The sequence below is a fragment of the Tachysurus fulvidraco genome, chromosome 7, assembly GCF_022655615.1.
Source record: "Tachysurus fulvidraco isolate hzauxx_2018 chromosome 7, HZAU_PFXX_2.0, whole genome shotgun sequence".
Lineage (NCBI taxonomy): Eukaryota > Metazoa > Chordata > Actinopteri > Siluriformes > Bagridae > Tachysurus > Tachysurus fulvidraco.
Window position 1 is genome coordinate 2,215,946 of NC_062524.1, and position 17,047 is coordinate 2,232,992.

At 35.8% G+C, this 17,047-nt stretch overlaps 1 protein-coding gene across 1 annotated transcript in view; it reads left to right on the forward strand.

Moving 5' to 3' along the window:
* Nucleotides 1-1,644: 1,644 nt before the first annotated feature.
* The window catches only part of LOC113650481, a 79,214-nt gene continuing 63,811 nt past the window's right edge, over nt 1,645-17,047 (forward strand). The window contains exons 1-6 of the mRNA XM_047816718.1: nt 1,645-1,791; nt 2,276-2,410; nt 6,395-6,484; nt 11,236-11,629; nt 11,792-13,421; nt 14,288-14,557. Of these exons, the coding sequence (XP_047672674.1) occupies nt 11,275-11,629; nt 11,792-13,421; nt 14,288-14,557 (2,255 nt within the window). The 5' untranslated portion in view covers nt 1,645-1,791; nt 2,276-2,410; nt 6,395-6,484; nt 11,236-11,274. The remainder of the gene's footprint in view (nt 1,792-2,275; nt 2,411-6,394; nt 6,485-11,235; nt 11,630-11,791; nt 13,422-14,287; nt 14,558-17,047) is intronic.

The window sequence follows — 17,047 nt, forward strand, 5'->3', positions numbered from 1 at the left end:
TATATATCGACTTGATATCTACTTTATCTACTACAATGCTGTTGATTCAGCAGGTTATATACAACACAGATCAGTGCTACGGAAATGTAGTTACAGTTCTGATTAACTACCGGCCATCTAATTTATTTTCACCTTTTATTATGCAATAATTTACAAAAATGAACATTGTTCTGTTTATAATTATAATCAGTAAAAGGAATGACACACTCTTTGGAAATGAATAAACTTTAGGGTCGGTGTTATTGCTTTTCCTTTAACTGTATGATCTTAAGTGTTTCAAAACCACAAAGCATAAACACAACGTTTCCTCTGACTGTGTTCTCACAATGGAGTCTCCCAAGTTAAATAAACTCCTTAGAGAAAACCATATGAACATTTTTTTAGTCTTTTTGTCTGTTTTTGTATGAAATGTTACAATAGAAACAGTATCACAGAACAAATGCATCATACAAACCTGTGAATTGTAGCTGTGATAGCTAGTGATCCACCTGTCACCCCAGTCAGAATCTAGTATTTAGTAGGATTATGGTATAAACCAATATATTCAATAAAAAACAGTTAAACACAAAAGTAATGGCCACCCACACTGTATAGGTTATTAGGCTGTTTCATCAATCCTGATCAAGGCCTCTTCACTTTGGCCTTGCGGACAGTTTAGGATTTAAAAAGGTTATGCTGATTGTTACGTTCCATTACTTAGTGTATAGGTTTTGGGATGTTGTGTTCTTCTCCCTTGTTTTTTTTTTCTCTCTTTTTCTCTCTGCTAAGCAGCTCTTCTAAATCATCTGCAACTGAGGCCAATTAGCGGCAGCGTGGCTTACCTGCTATACGGCGTGCTGGAGAGATAAAACAGGAGAGAGACACAGCGCACGAGAGAGGCTTTCCTTATCCGCTATCCCAGCACCGTGGCTGTTGTGTCTGCTATTAAGCAATTGGTCATATTTAAACAAAGTGTTGATGTGTGAGTCTGCCTTTGTCAACCTGTGTATAGGGAGTTGGGTGCCGATTTATTTGGGTTTATTATACCCCTTCTATATCTTTCACCTGTTTTTCGTTAGTCAGGGAGAGAGGTAAGAATATTGACTTTAATTTTATTTTATTTTGGGCAGGGAAGTTATTTGGTTAACTTTAAGTAAGTTTCTCTTTTGTTTGTTGTTTTCGGCATTTGCTCTCTCCTAACACTTTGGGTTGTTTAGGCTTACTTATAGTTTGTATTCATTTGCTTTTGTTATGCCCTGGACAATATACAAAAATATAAGAATATTTTTGGTGCGGTGTTCTTTCAAAGTATGGTGTTAAATAGAGTGAACCTCTGACTAGTACCAATTTAAAAAGTGAGAAGTGCTGGGATAAAAGAAAAGGAAAGTTCTCATTTATTTATTTTACTTGTTTACGTTCTCAATAACCCCTAGAAAATTTGAGTTCGTAACACTGTTTTTCTGGTACTTGTTTTTGTGACTGTGTGTCATGAAATAAATAAGTATTTATCTATATGGAGAGATGGAAGAAATACTCAAGAATGATATGGAACCCTTTGATAGACAGAACCTTTAATGATTCCCCAAGAACTACAAGTGAATATCCTTTAAAATACACTTAAGATTTATGGATATATGGAGCAAAGACCCTGACATTATTTTCCAGCTTCATTGTTAAACATGTAGCTAGAGTTAAATTGCATTTACACATCCATGACATTTACTCAAGTCTGGTTTCACTATAGTGGTGAACACACATGACACATGCAGTCACAGGAACCTCGCTTCAGCAGTGTTTCCGGATTTCTTTAAGGTACAGTCTTAACATTTTAATGTATAGATTTATCTGAAATAGCTGAACTAAGCAGAACAAAGTGTGCAGGTGTTATACTGTAAACTCCGTGTGTTTAGTAATGAATACTGACGTCTTATATTTTCGGTTATTTGCCAATATTTCCAGGAAAGATTTCCACAAAAGTTTTTCATTATAAAATAACTATAAAACGAACTTCTTTTTACTTAATTCCACAAACCAAGTCATTATCTAGTTATTTTATTTATTCATTCATTTATTTATTACATGTATTTGTACATTTGTGGCTTTACTTTCGTTTTCGTTTATAGGCGGAAATACTTATTTGTAAGCCTATAAAACGTTGATGAGATGTAAAGCAAAAAAAATTCGCTCTTGGATCAAACTTATAAATTATTTTCTTTCCCATCGAAGACATGTCCTGCATTTTAACGTAATTTTTATTGTTTATTTTTGAAAGTAAAAATTGTACTTATGGTTTTAGGGTGGCTGAGATCACAGACAGGGGGCTGGAGCCACCCTAAAGAAGGTCTAGGACCACCCCTGGAGAGAAGCTAATTCTCACGGGCGCATCTCTTCCACTAAACGGCGATACTCACCGAGACTTTCTCCGAGGCAGGTATTGTTTTATTCACACTGATTTGCAATATTTTCTTTTACGTCTCCAGTAAAGGAGAGAAAAAGCAAGAGCCTGTATTCTCCCTCCATTCATCATGGTGAATGAATGAATGAATGAATGAATGAATGAATGAAGGAGTAAATACAAACAATCAATACAACAATAAATCCAGAAAGACCGCGAATAATTTTTGAGGAAACATGGACACAACATTAAAAATAATACATTATAAATATTAATAATTTATTACTTTTTTTTTTATCAATAACAATGTATTTAAAACAAAAAGATTGTTTTTGATAAAGTTTAAAAATTACTAAAGTTAAAAATTATTGAAAAGTATTATCACCTCGCGCACACGAACCTGATTGGACAACATTGGGTCGGCATATCGGATGTGGTGTGTAGACGCACAAGTTCAAATTTTTTAACGGATCCACTATAGTGGTGAACAGACATGACACATGCAGTCACAGGAACCTCGTCTCAGCAGTGTTTCCGGATTTCTTTAAGGTACAGTCTTAACATTTTAATGTATAGATTTATCTGAAATAGCTGAACTAAGCAGAACAAAGTGTGCAGGTGTTATACTGTAAACTCCGTGTGTTTAGTAATGAATACTGACGTCTTATATTTTCGGTTATTTGCCAATATTTCCAGGAAAGATTTCCACAAAAGTTTTTCATTATAAAATAACTATAACACGAACTTCTTTTTAGTTAATTCCTCAAACCAAGTCATTATCTAGTTATTTTATTTATTCATTTATTATTTATTACATGTATTTGTACATTTGTGGTTTTACTTCCGTTTCGTTTACAGGCGGAAATACTTATTTTTAAGCCTATAAAACGTTAATGAGATGTTAAGCATGTTAAAGCTTGGGAAATGTTATTGATCTGTGACAAACTGTACATACAGTAGATGATGAGCTGTTTATGAAGCTGAACTCATCGATACTCATTTTAATCCTCGACATTTATTACATTTGGAACACACTAAGCCCATTTATAAGAAAACTAAAGAAAATACACTGAATTCAGTATCAATGCTGAATATATAAGTGATTAGTGACAGGTTTATGTACAAACACAAGTTATTTTTTTTTAAGTGACATTAAATGCACCTATTTAGGTTATTTTTCACATATTGGGGCCCAGTACATAAGACAGAAACGTGACTTAGAGAGACAAATGGATTTTGACGCATCATATTCAAACATAACGTCAAATTTAAAGTTAACATGCAATTGTAATTCTCATACAATTATAAATAGAAATAGAAATCTCAGTTACTCTATTTGGCAGGGGCGGTTCTAGCGATTGTCGGATTTCGCCCCCTAGTGACAGTCGCATGGAATGTGCAATATGATCGTGTAGACGTCAACATGGGAGAGAAGCAGGGGCGGTTCTAGGATTTCATCTTTAGGGGGGCTTAGCCCTCAGTGAGAATTTAAAACAAGAAGAATTTTATATTATATATGTGTGCATTCTCTACAAACAGTGTGTCCAATGAATGCAGTCATTAATAAAAATATTCACAAGACAAAGACCAAATCAATAAATGTTATTTTTATTTAGTATCGTATGGATTGTTTGCATTGAAATTTTGTTTGTGCTACAACTCTGGTAATAAGAATAGTGACATTTCACTGCTTTTGGTTGCCGTCTTAGTGGCTTTCCGCCGATCAACGTTATAGATAAACGCCTCCAGCTCTGACTGCGCGTGCACGCTGCGCGTACCTGTGCTTCTCTGTTCTAATAAGGCAGACAGCTGATGACGCACTTTTGAAAGACTAAAACGCACGCGCGTAAAAGCAAGGAGTAAAGGAGTAAATACAAACAATCAATACAACAATAAATCCAGAAAGACCGCGAATAATTTTTGAGGAAACATGGACACAACATTAAAAATAATACATTATAAATATTAATAATTTATTACTTTTTTTTTTATCAATAACAATGTATTTAAAACAAAAAGATTGTTTTTGATAAAGTTTAAAAATTACTAAAGTTAAAAATTATTGAAAAGTATTATCACCTCGCGCACACGAACCTGATTGGACAACATTGGGTCGGCATATCGGATGTGGTGTAGACGCACAAGTTCAAACTTGATCCACCAGAGTGGTGAACACACATTACACATGCAGTCACAGGAACCTCGTCTCAGCAGTGTTTCCGGATTTCTTTAAGGTACAGTCTTAACATTTTAATGTATAGATTTATCTGAAATAGCTGAACTAAGCAGAACAAAGTGTGCAGGTGTTATACTGTAAACTCCGTGTGTTTAGTAATGAATACTGACGTCTTATATTTTCGGTTTTTTGCCAATATTTCCAGGAAAGATTTCCACAAAAGTTTTTCATTATAAAATAACTATAAAATGAACTTCTTTTTTTACTTAATTCCTCAAACCAAGTCATTATCTAGTTATTTTATTTATTTATACATTTATTTATTACATGTATTTGTACATTTGTGGTTTTACTTCCGTTTCGTTTACAGGCGGAAATACTTATTTGTAAGCCTATAAAACTTTGATGAGATGTAAAGCATGTTAAAGCTTGGGAAATGTTATTGATCTGTGATATTAAACTGTACATACAGTAGATGATGAGCTGTTTATGAAGCTGAACTCATCGATACTCATTTTAATCCTCGACATTTATTACATTTGGAACACACTAAGCCCATGTATAATAAAACTAAAGAAAATACACTGAATTCAGTATCAATGCTGAATATATAAGTGATTAGTGACAGGTTTAAGTACAAACACAAGTTATTTTCTTTTCAATGGCATTAAATGCACCTGTTTAGGTTATTTTTCACATATTGGGGCCCAGTGCATAAGACAGAAACGTGACTTAGAGAGACAAATGGATTTTGACGCATCATATTCAAATCATGTCCCAATGTCACATAGAAATAGTTAATCTATTTGGCAGAGGCGGTTCTAGACCTTCTTTAGGGTGGCTCCAGCCCCCTCATCTCAGCCACCCTAAAACTATAAGTACAATATTTACTTTCAAAAATAAATAATAAAAATTACGTTAAAATGCAGGACATGTCGTCGATGGGAAAGAAAATGATTTATCAGTTTGATCCAACAGCGAATTTTACACGCGTGCGTTGTAGTCTTTCAAAAGTGTCATCAGCTGTCTGCTTTATTAGAACAGAAAAGCACAGGTACGCGCAGCGTGCACGCGCAGTCAGAGCTGGAGGCGTTTATCTATAACGTTAATCGGCGGAAAGACGCAAAGCCGGTTATAATGTTTTTACTGGTCTTTTTCTTGTGAATTTTTTTTTTTTATTAATTACTGCATTCAGTGGACACACTGTTTGTAGAGAATGCACACATACATGAACTGATTTGATTCAAGACTGGCATCATTAAATCATGCATAAAATTTTTTTGTCCACTTTTGCCATTTGGCTTAATATGTAGTCATATAATTTATAATATAAATCCGTTCTTGTTTTAAATTCTCACTGAGCGCTAAAAACCCCCTAAAGATGAAATCCTAGAACCTCCCCTGCTGTTTGCTCTTTCACGTCCTCCACATCGCCTATGGAGCCAAAATTCCATGTGAAATCGCAGTTCCTTTTTGCATTTGTATTTCCGTACTACAGAAACCTGTCAATCAGTGTTTGGGATCTGAATACTTTATACCAGGGGTCGGCAACCTTAAACACTCAAACAGCCATTTGGACCCGTTTCCTACAGAAAACAACACCACAGGGAGCCACAAAACCCATTTGACATCTAAAATGAAGAGAACACCTCATTTATCGTTTTTTACCTTTATGGAAAGTACAGAAAAAAAACTGTAGTGTGTTGCATTTATGAAATCAACGAACTGCTACAGAGTAAATGGAATTTTATTTCTGCAAGCAAACAAAAATATTTTGAACAGTTTGAAATAACCTTAACAAAAAAAGACGCTGGTGTGAAATTTACTTTCAAATAAAATGTCAGCAGGGGTTCAGCGAGAAATCGGCAGCTGGCAGCAGGAAGTAGCTGTCGCTAATAACCCGAAGTCGGGGGTAGATGACGCCTTTTAGCAAGGCAAATAAATGATTAATAAGTTATCAATTTACATTTACTTTTAGTACTTCTTTTAAAATACGTAAATGTGTAATTATTTTGTATTTGATTTAAAAAGTTTTATGAAATATGAATCAAGTAATGAAGATCAAAGACATAATACAAAAACAAACATTAAGCTAGTGCTACACTTGAAATTATGAATTTGTACGTGTATAAATAAATTTATGAATGAGTGTACATGTTTGTTATATATATTTATTAAATGTACATAAACATTGTCTCAATGGCCTTTATTTAAAATAATATTTTGCTATCATTTAAGTTCAGTTTTAATACATTCTTGTCTGTTTTTCATAAAACAGCTGTAACTTTTGAAACAGGCTTGATATTTGTTGTTCTGAAATTAGAATGATCAACAACAATTCTAACAAGATTGTAAAGTTCGAAAAACTAAGTTGGCTTGAAAAAGCCTAGCCAGAAAGTTTTACAATGTTCTAGCATGATTTAACATGATTTAAAATGTTTCTAGTGTTAGGGATAACAGCTTAAAGACCCCGGATCAGATATGATGAAAGACCAGGAGTCATGAGGTACAATCAAATAAGTAAAAATTTATTGAAGTATAGTCATCGGTAGAGCCAGGCGTCAAAGTCTCACGGGGTCACAGGCCAGAGACTCTACCGTACACAATCTCACACCATTTATAACGTTTCCGAAGGGCATGAATGACATCAGTACATACATGTTGGCTACTTGTCATTTGCAAGAGAACAAAGTTAGCAATTCTACACTTATGGATAGACAGGAGGGCTCTTCTCCCCTCCTGTCTATCCATAAGTGTAAAATGGTTATAACTTTATGAATAGTTAGAAAGAAAAGAATTAGAAACAAATAAAAAGTTTAAGTTAAAGGTTTGTTAGGAAAAAAAGATAGAAAGATTAGTTAGATTAACTAGGCTTTTAGATTGGAACTGGTTGATTGAACGGCATTTCACTCTTCAGTAGCTGGCACCAATCACTGCAAAACCCTGGATGGGTGTTTTCCGAGTAAAAGCCTTGCATTTCTCCTCGTTTTCCTCTTCCAACTTAACCTAGAGGTTTCATAAGAAAATTGTGACATTAATATCCAAATGACCTTATTAACAGTAAACATGGATGCAGCCACATGAATGACTTCTTATTGCATTGTGTCATTAAGCAGCTAGCAGTGATCACATTTTCATTCATAATTTATACACCTGGTAATCAGGTCTTATAAATCTCATTGCAGTGTCTGTAACTGTCTCATAAATTATATTAATATTCGCCTACACGGTATTATGTGTGTTAATAAGACATTGTAGTTCTATAGTGCCACCTAGTGGTCTGTTCTGCTTTATTTTGAAAAGCACCGTTTTCTTCTTCTTCTGATGTTTTTGTGGTGCAAAACTTCCGGTTACACTCGCTTCACAACGTGGTGCTCACACGTCATCAGAAGAATGAGCCTTGAACTGTGAGAGTGTGTGTGTCGAGCTAGAGAGAAAGTTAGCTGATGGCGGAAACTCTTTAATTAGCGCCCTTGGAGTGCGGAATGAGTTTTCACGGTGTTCATGGTTAGTGTTGTACATGTATCATCAAGGCGGAGCTTGTCAATAATTCCAATGAATCAGCATGAGCTTTATTCTAATCAATAGATTAAGTTAACAAACGCTAATATTTAATAGTAATGGTAACGCAAGTTAGTATTTGAAGTGATCGCCGCTCACAAACCAGGACCACACGGTGCACAAGCTACGTTTCTACAAATGATTAAATTAACTGATTCAAGTAGTCACAGATTCACTGTCTCTAACGTAAAAGTTAAAGTCCAACTTACAGAACAACAATTACTATTAATTAATCTGATAATTAATATACGAACTTACCGAGCCAATGACTTCCAGTTAAATGTGATTGGTTGCTACTACGTTGGACGATACTGATTGGCTGCCACGAAATAGCAGGTCTCTCCTAATATGGCTGGACTTCCTGCTGCCAAAGGCAGCTACTTCCTGCTGCCAGCTGCCGAATTTTCGCTGAACCCTCTTTTTCTATTGGGCTACTGATCGGAAGGTCATGGGTTCGAACCCCAGGTCCACCAAGCTGCCACTGCTGGGCCCCTGAGCAAAGCCCTTAACCCTCAGTTGCTCAGTTGTAAGTCACTCTGGATAAGGGTATCTGCTAAATGCCGTAAATGTAAATGTATTCATGACCAGGGCTCTTAAGTTTTGAAGACAGGAAAGTGTGACATTTCCAACCCCCCGCAACCCCAGATTTTTTATTGGTTGTTTCGTTAAATCTTACCAATAGTGCTACTTTCTGATTGGCTATTGTGTAGCCTCTTTTTTTGATTGGCTGATAAGTGTCAGGCTCGACTAAGAACTGAGACGTGCTTGATTCCTTCCCTTTCCATAGAGACAGCAGTGCGGACTGATATATTTAATAAGCCGCAGTGTCCAAAATATATGATAAATAGTCAAATAGTTTTTCTGCCTGAAAAATACGGTGTGGTGGGAGAGCGTGAGAAAAGACCCAAATGCGTGACTGTCACTCTCAGTGTGTGACACATGACAGCCTGCATGACATCAAAATTTTAACTTGCCGGCTGTGCACAGCAAAGCAAACATGCGTCTGCTTCTGTGTCAGATTTCGCAAGTCGGCAGTTATGACGCATATTTTGAGCTACAAAAAAATTAAATACGGTTTATTTTAATGTTACAAGAGCATCATAATCTTCGTATTTAGAATTATTTCTTTAAAAAAACTAACTAAAATAAATTTAAATGAAATACTTATTTTCCAAATCTACAGGGAGCCGCAACAGAGGGATGAAAGAGCCACTTGCGGCTCCAGAGCTGGGGTTGCCGAGCCCTGCTTTATACGATGTGCTGTGTCTGTAATAGGAAGTGACATCAGTCACAATCAGCCGCATTTTACAGCGCCTTCTAATGGCCAAGGAAGAAAATTTGTTGAATATATATTCGGTCTCTGATTTACATGGTTTTCTCTCTGAAGTAATTCATGTTCTTTATTTCAAAATTATATTGCTACCATCTATCTATACTGAATATTTAAAAAAAATCATGCAGCTTTTATGATTTGAAGTCAATCAAGTCAGGAAGCTTTTATTGTCATTACAACAATATATATCTGTTACAGTACACAGTGACATGAGACAACGTTTCTCCACGATCAGGGTGTTACATAACACAAAGACAGGGTTACAGTATAAGGACTTAGTAAGTTAGTCCTCGATACATAAAGTGTATCTGTGTAACCTGGTGTACACAGCGCAGGACAAAAGACAGCGCAGGACAAAAGACAGTGCAGGACAAAAGACAGACAAGACAGTGCAAGCAAACAATACAAGACAATACACAAAAGACAATAAACAGAAACAGCCAGTGTAGATAATGTGTGTTCAGTGTAAATACGGTGTGTTCATTGTAAATACTGTATGTTCAGTGTAAATACTGTATGTTCAGTGTAAATACTGTGTGTTCAGTGTAAATACGGTGTGTTCATTGTAAATACGGTGTGTTCAGTGTAAATACTGTATGTTCAGTGTAAATACTGTATGTTCAGTGTAAATACTGTATGTTCAGTGTAAATACTGTGTGTTCAGTGTAAATACGGTGTGTTCAGTGTAAATACTGTATGTTCAGTGTAAATACTGTGTGTTCAGTGTAAATACGGTGTGTTCAGTGTAAATACTGTATGTTCAGTGTAAATACGGTGTGTTCAGTGTAAATACTGTATGTTCAGTGTAAATACTGTATGTTCAGTGTAAATACTGTGTGTTCAGTGTAAATACGGTGTGTTCAGTGTAAATACTGTATGTTCAGTGTAAATACGGTGTGTTCAGTGTAAATACTGTATGTTCAGTGTAAATACTGTATGTTCAGTGTAAATACTGTGTGTTCAGTGTAAATACGGTGTGTTCAGTGTAAATACTGTATGTTCAGTGTAAATACCGTGTGTTCAGTGTAAATACTGTGTGTTCAGTGTAAATACGGTGTGTTCAGTGTAAATACTGTATGTTCAGTGTAAATACTGTGTGTTCAGTGTAAATACTGTATGTTCAACAATATTGCATGTGCAGAAATACTGGAATTAACAGTGTTATAGCAGCAGTTACCTGAGATAATGTAAAGTATTGTGTAAAACAGCAAACAACTGAAATGTGAGACAACATGTTCAAAGAGAAAAAAATTAGTTAACATATAATATTTTATATAGTTATTAAATTTACACACTCAGGAGCTGGATATAAAAGCTTCAGAGTTTACAGGATTTTCACAAATACCACATTTCATGTTAAAACAGAGTTATGAACAATTTTTATACATCACAAATAGGAATATGTGATTGATGTAATTAAACATGCAAAGTCTTTAACTTGTGAACATTAAAATTCTATTTATTGCATTGGTTGTTTTTTTACTTTTACTTTTGCAATTACTAAAACAAGAATAATACAAATTTATACAAATAAGACACATTTCTACATTATTTTAGGTGTTGATTATCTACATGTTAAGGGAAGTTAATATCATATGCATGGCTTGCTTTTGTTAAGACTGACTGAAAAATGTTTAATTTGTGAAAACTGATCTTACGTATTTGCTTGTGTTGTCGGATCTAAATTGATATAACAATATATATCTATTTATTATACTTTGCTAATTAAAATATAAAGTATTAAAAATTATTTAAAATATAAATATTAATAAAATATTCTTGTCATTTCAGTGATCGATGGTTTCATGAGGCTGAAAAAGTGACCACATCATGGCTTCATCAAATGAGTCTGCAAAAGAATATGTCAGAAATGCTCGTGAAAAACTGGTTGGACGTCTACAAAACCTGCCTGTTATTGTTGAAAAACTTCACCAACAGAATGTTTTCAATGGCAATGAAGTTAGTGTAATTGAGGCAGAACCAGAAAAGTACAACAAAACCAGGAGGATATTGGACTGGGTCTTAAACAAGGGCGAGAAGGCCTGCTATAAGTTTCTCAGAATACTGGATCGTGAGAGGAAATTGGTCTTGCCAAAACCAGATTCTACTAGTCAAACTCCTGATTTACATACATGGATCTCCTTGTTCTCCTTTGGAGATGAGGATGAAGATGACTACATAGAAGGTAAGACTGCCTGATGTGTGCACATGGATAAGTTAGAAATTTACTCTATGCACAACAAAAATGATACAAGAAATTTACATATTGTTGTAAAGATTACATTTGCAATTAAAATAAAGCCTGTTATTCCCATGATTAATGTTTTTATTCTATCTGTAATTTTAGGACCTGTCTCATGTCATCAGCTGCAAAATGATTTGAAGACAAAAACAAAAAAAAATATTTTACGAAGGTGGAGTCAGAGTCTGCGGTTCTATGGAGAAAGACTACAAAAAAACTTCACTTTTATTCCTCTAGTGTTGGACACGGAGACAGAAAATAATAAACCCTGTAACAAAATCACACTGAAGAGCAAGAAATCTAAAAAGCCCCGTTTAAAAAAGATGAAGTCCTACATACCAAAGGACACACAGACAAAATCCCCTGAAGATTTAGTGAATAGCAGTGAGAAAAGTATCCTAATAGTAGGAAAACCTGGAATTGGGAAGACGACAGTTGTTCAACAGATGTTACATCACTGGGCAGAGAGAAGTGACAGAAACCTTGACTTCATGTTTTACTTTGATGAAAACACACTGACAAACATCTCAACTACAGAGAGCTTAGAAAATCTTCTACTGAGCAAATATTTAATGTCAAATCAGCTTAAAGAAAATGCTGAAGAAATCCTGCAGTATCTACAAGAACATTCTGACAGTGTGACTATTGTTTTTGATGGAATCAGAGATATTCAGGAGAACACGGTTTTGCTGGAGATCATGGACCATGAACTTCTGCCTGAAGCAAAGATAGTGGTAACATGCAGGCCTGAAGTAGAGGATGAGTTCTCTGACTGGACAACATGTAAAGTTTATGTTAAAGGTTTCAGTGAAGAGTCAATTTATGATTTTTTTAAGATGATGACAGTTAATGAACCAGAGTTGGTAGACATTGTGATAAACAATCCTGCTCTCTTCAGTCTCTGCCACGTCCCTATGTATGCTTTTATGGTGGCAGCCTGTATTTCATACTACACTTCTGAAGAACCACAGAAACACTTCACAGCTACTGAGCTGTATGTACGAATATTTCGTCACTGTCTACAGAGACACGGAAATAAGAAATTGCTGTATTTAGATGGACACATTAAAGACTGCAGAGACATGGTCCTGTCTTTAGCAGAGAGCGCTTTCAATGCCACCAAGTTAAAAACTATCAACCTGAAGTTTGATTATGATGAGAGAGGCATTTCTGGTGCTTTTCTGAAGATTGTCTCTGTTGTGTCACCAGCATGTGCCAAGACATTTTGTGCATTTTTTCACAACACAATGCAGGAATTTTTTTCTGCTCTTTGGCTTCTAGAAAAATCAGAAATACTTGATGAGGTTCTCCATCTGTGTCAGAATGAAGACAGTGAACACATGAAACATATAATTCCTTTTCTCTGTGGACTTCGATCACCAACCATCGTTGATCATCTGACGTGTCTCTTTCCATTGAACAAGATCAAGGACAATATTGATGGGTTCTTTGAGAAGGTCTTAAACACTTTCATTGGTGATGATGAAAACACTGACATTGCCTTCATATGTCAGTGTCTGTATGAATTACAGGCACCTGCAACCTGCTGCTCATTTCTAGAGAGAATAAAACATCATCTAGTTTTGAGTGATGAACATCTTGACCCTTACACCTGCTGTGCTGTGTCCTATGTAATCAGACAATCCACAAACACACAGGTTCATCTTGATTTGGAGAACAGTGCTGTGTCCCTCTCAGGGCTGAAGATAATTCTCAAACATTCACATTATCTAAGGTATTATTATTCATATTATATGCTTTTTTGGGTGTAACAATACAGACATTTTGAATGTGATATTATATGGTTGTGCCTAAATTTATATTACCTCAATATTTTCACTTGACTAAAGCAGGATTATAAAAGTACAGTAAGTGTACTTACAAGTGTAAAACTGTAATAACATCTGACTGTGTGTCATACATTCAGTCTCTATGGCATAGAGTCTATGCAGTGTATATAAAAACAAAACTGTATATTAGATTGCATAAAAGCCAATCATTTTTACCACTGTGGGCAGGTTTCAGCACAATTGCAAATTTCATTCATATATTTTTTTATATTTATATTTTAAATCTTGACGGTTCCATGGACGACTTCTATGAACTGGTCTTTAGTTCTTTCCATAGATTTTCTATTAGATTTAAGTCAGGTGATTGGCTGCGCTATTCTAGCTGCTTTATTATCTTTCTCCAAAGCCAATTGAGAGTTTCCTTGCCTGTGTGTTTGGGATCATTGTCTTGCTGAAATGCCCACACTTCTGGATTTTACTTCAACAGTGCTCACTGGAGCATTCAGAAGTTTAGAAATCCCTCTGTAATCAATGGCATAGGTATTTTTTGCAAAGGTCTTGAAAGAGCTTTTTGCTTATAACAATCGTGAGCTGTTTCTTCTCTGACACTTTGGTAAAAACCATCTGATATTACTTTCCATTGACAAGGGGCAGGATTATTTTTTGCTTTCTTTGTAATTATAGATTATCTGGGTTGTCTTACAAATCATAAAATAAATATATTAAAGGAGAAAAATAGTGATGTGGTCAATACTTATTTTACCTGCTGTTTTTTAAATATATATAATTGTGTTTTTTTTCCTGTTTCCAGGGATTTCTCAACAACACTAAGTCAGATCTGGACAGTTGCCTTGAAGTGTGAGGAACTTAATTATCTGATAAATCTGCTACAGTTATGTGGGAATGAGATTCACATCCCAATGAGCAGTCACACAGATGTGCTTGAGCAAGCTGGAAAATTTATAACACGATATGCAGAACAACCAAATCTCCATCTGTACTGTGATAAAGACCCACAACAGCTCACAGATCTTCTCTTAAGCACAGTGCTCTCATGGCTGCCACACATCAGCTCTCTCAAGTGAGTAACTCATGAAAACAGATCTCAGTTAAACTTTATGTCCCAAATGCATGTGAGTCAAATAAATGTATTTTAACAAAAAACATCACTGATTATAAAAATTAAATTGTTAAACAACTCATTGATTAGTTTTAGGTTATGAGGAGCCTTTGCTGTACAAGTCACTGTATATGAGCCATTACTATAGAACAAATGATGTTCTATAACAAGCACATTTAATATTAACCCATTTAATCTTAATGAGAACCATAACACCTGATTTGTGCTAAGATAAATTGAATATTATCCTCTACTGGTGAGAAGCAAATTCTGTAACAGATAGAAGCATAAATGTAGTTAGAATGTGTTAGGTTTTATTGTCTTTTTTTGTTCAGTTAGTGTTACCAGTATAACCCTCTCTACCCTACTCCTATTGGCCTCACTCCTGACTCTTAACACAGATGTATTTTCCACAAATCAGAGGCCAAACTACCAGTAATCTGATCTACCCTCCACTAAACCCCACTGTCAGTCTTAAACAGTGATGAAAGATAGCCTCTGGAACTGTCAGTCTGCTGTGAACTCACACTTTTTAAGAAAATGGCAGGGGTGGTGTTTGCAGGTTTAGAACTGCTTCACATCTCTTCCCTGTCTCATCATTTCATCCTTCAAATTTCATACAGTTTCCTCTCCGATCAACCTCCTCATCATTGTCATCTTCCAACCTCCTGGTCCCCTAGGTACTTTCATGAAGATATGGATGTTGAAAATAGATACCTCTCTCACGGTCCTTTGAGTTCAACATCCTCTACAACAATCTCCAGTTCTCTTGCATTCTTTCTCCCTGACATTCAACAGCTGCAGTGCCAAACACAAGACTGGAAATGTACTGGACCTGATCTTCATTTGCCAGACATCAGTGCTAGCCCATTACTCTTCATCACTCTTCTTATCCTGTTTACAACTATCTAGCAGGGTGCTTTTCAATTCCCTTCCAGACCCTTTTTCTCTCCACAGACTATTTTCCTTTATCCATGAAACTCTTTCTTCCAAACCCAGGAAGAGTTCCTGCCCTGTTTCTTGGCTGTCAGAAACGTTGTGCAGCAACTGGAGAGAATTAGTTGTACAGCACAAAGTGGAATAAATCACTCTACACACATCTCTCTTAGCATCACTCACAGTCCACATTCTCATCTAGAAGTTGACTTCTGCTAAGACTTTGTCCTGCAACCCTACAATTTGGCCACTGGATGAATTTCCTTCTACAGTGCTCCAGGTCATCTCACAAGAACTCCTGCCCATCATCACTACTATCATTAATAGCTCCATAACATTTGGGAATGTACCGACAGCACTGTTGCATACCTGCAGACTCTCTACTACTGTCAAACAAGGCTGAGTAGGTTGTCCTCTTCTGTCCTCTATACTTGATCACTTGGTGACTTTTCATATCACAGATGTGCAGATGATACTCAACTCAGTCTATGCTAAGCTCTCTTTAATGGCATCCTGTGGCCATCCCCATTAAATTTAAAACATTGACACTTTTCTATGAAGCCAAAACCAGTCCAGCATTCTTCTAGCTTAAAACTCTTATGACACTCCACACTACACTATGCTGTAAGGAAACATGCAAGGAAACATGCATCAAGACTTTTCTCTGCTTTGGCGAAAAGAACTTAATTTTGATATCTGAACATCTGGCAGTCTTTGAACATATTGCATTACATTTCCAGCATTTAACAGACCTCCCAACATAGTCTTTAGACTGAGGGTATTATCGGTCTCTGACCAAGTTAAGCAGTACACAGTATGTATTGTATGTATATAGTGATTGGGACTAAAAAGCATTTCAAGTTACTCTATAAAAGGGAGTCTACCAAATACCAATGTATGAGATACTAAAATGGATCCAGTGTAGTGGGGTGACAGCTTTTAATGTGTTTAATACATAATGATCATAAATGTGATGGTGTCTGGTCCTGTAGTCAAATATTTAGCACAGGGATGATGCTAGTCTTTCACAAAGCTGCTCAGCACAATCCCTGAGCTCCTGGTGAGCTATGTTGTCTGGACCAGCAGCTTTGCTTGGGTTAAGTTTGGATAAAGTTTTCATTACATCAGATGGAAAGAGTATTTACTCAGTGTCATTATTCTGTGGTCTTTTCTGTCACATCATTTTCTGTGCTTCAGACCAGAAATATATTCTTAGAGTGAGGCATCACAATCACAGCCATGAAGTATTTTAGTCTGTGATGACCTGGATACCTTTTCCCATATGCTGTGTGACATGGGATTTAATAGGGCCTGTGCACCTCTGATGTACTGGTAGTGCAGTGTATTGGGTTTTCAGTACAAACCTTAGACCTGGTTCTCAAAACTGTTTTAGCACCATTAATACCTAGCTTATATAGACATTGTTTTTATTAAATTTTTTAGACTTTAAAGATCCAACACATCACCAGAATACTTTGCTTGGGAACACGTGACAACACATGACAAAAAAACTTC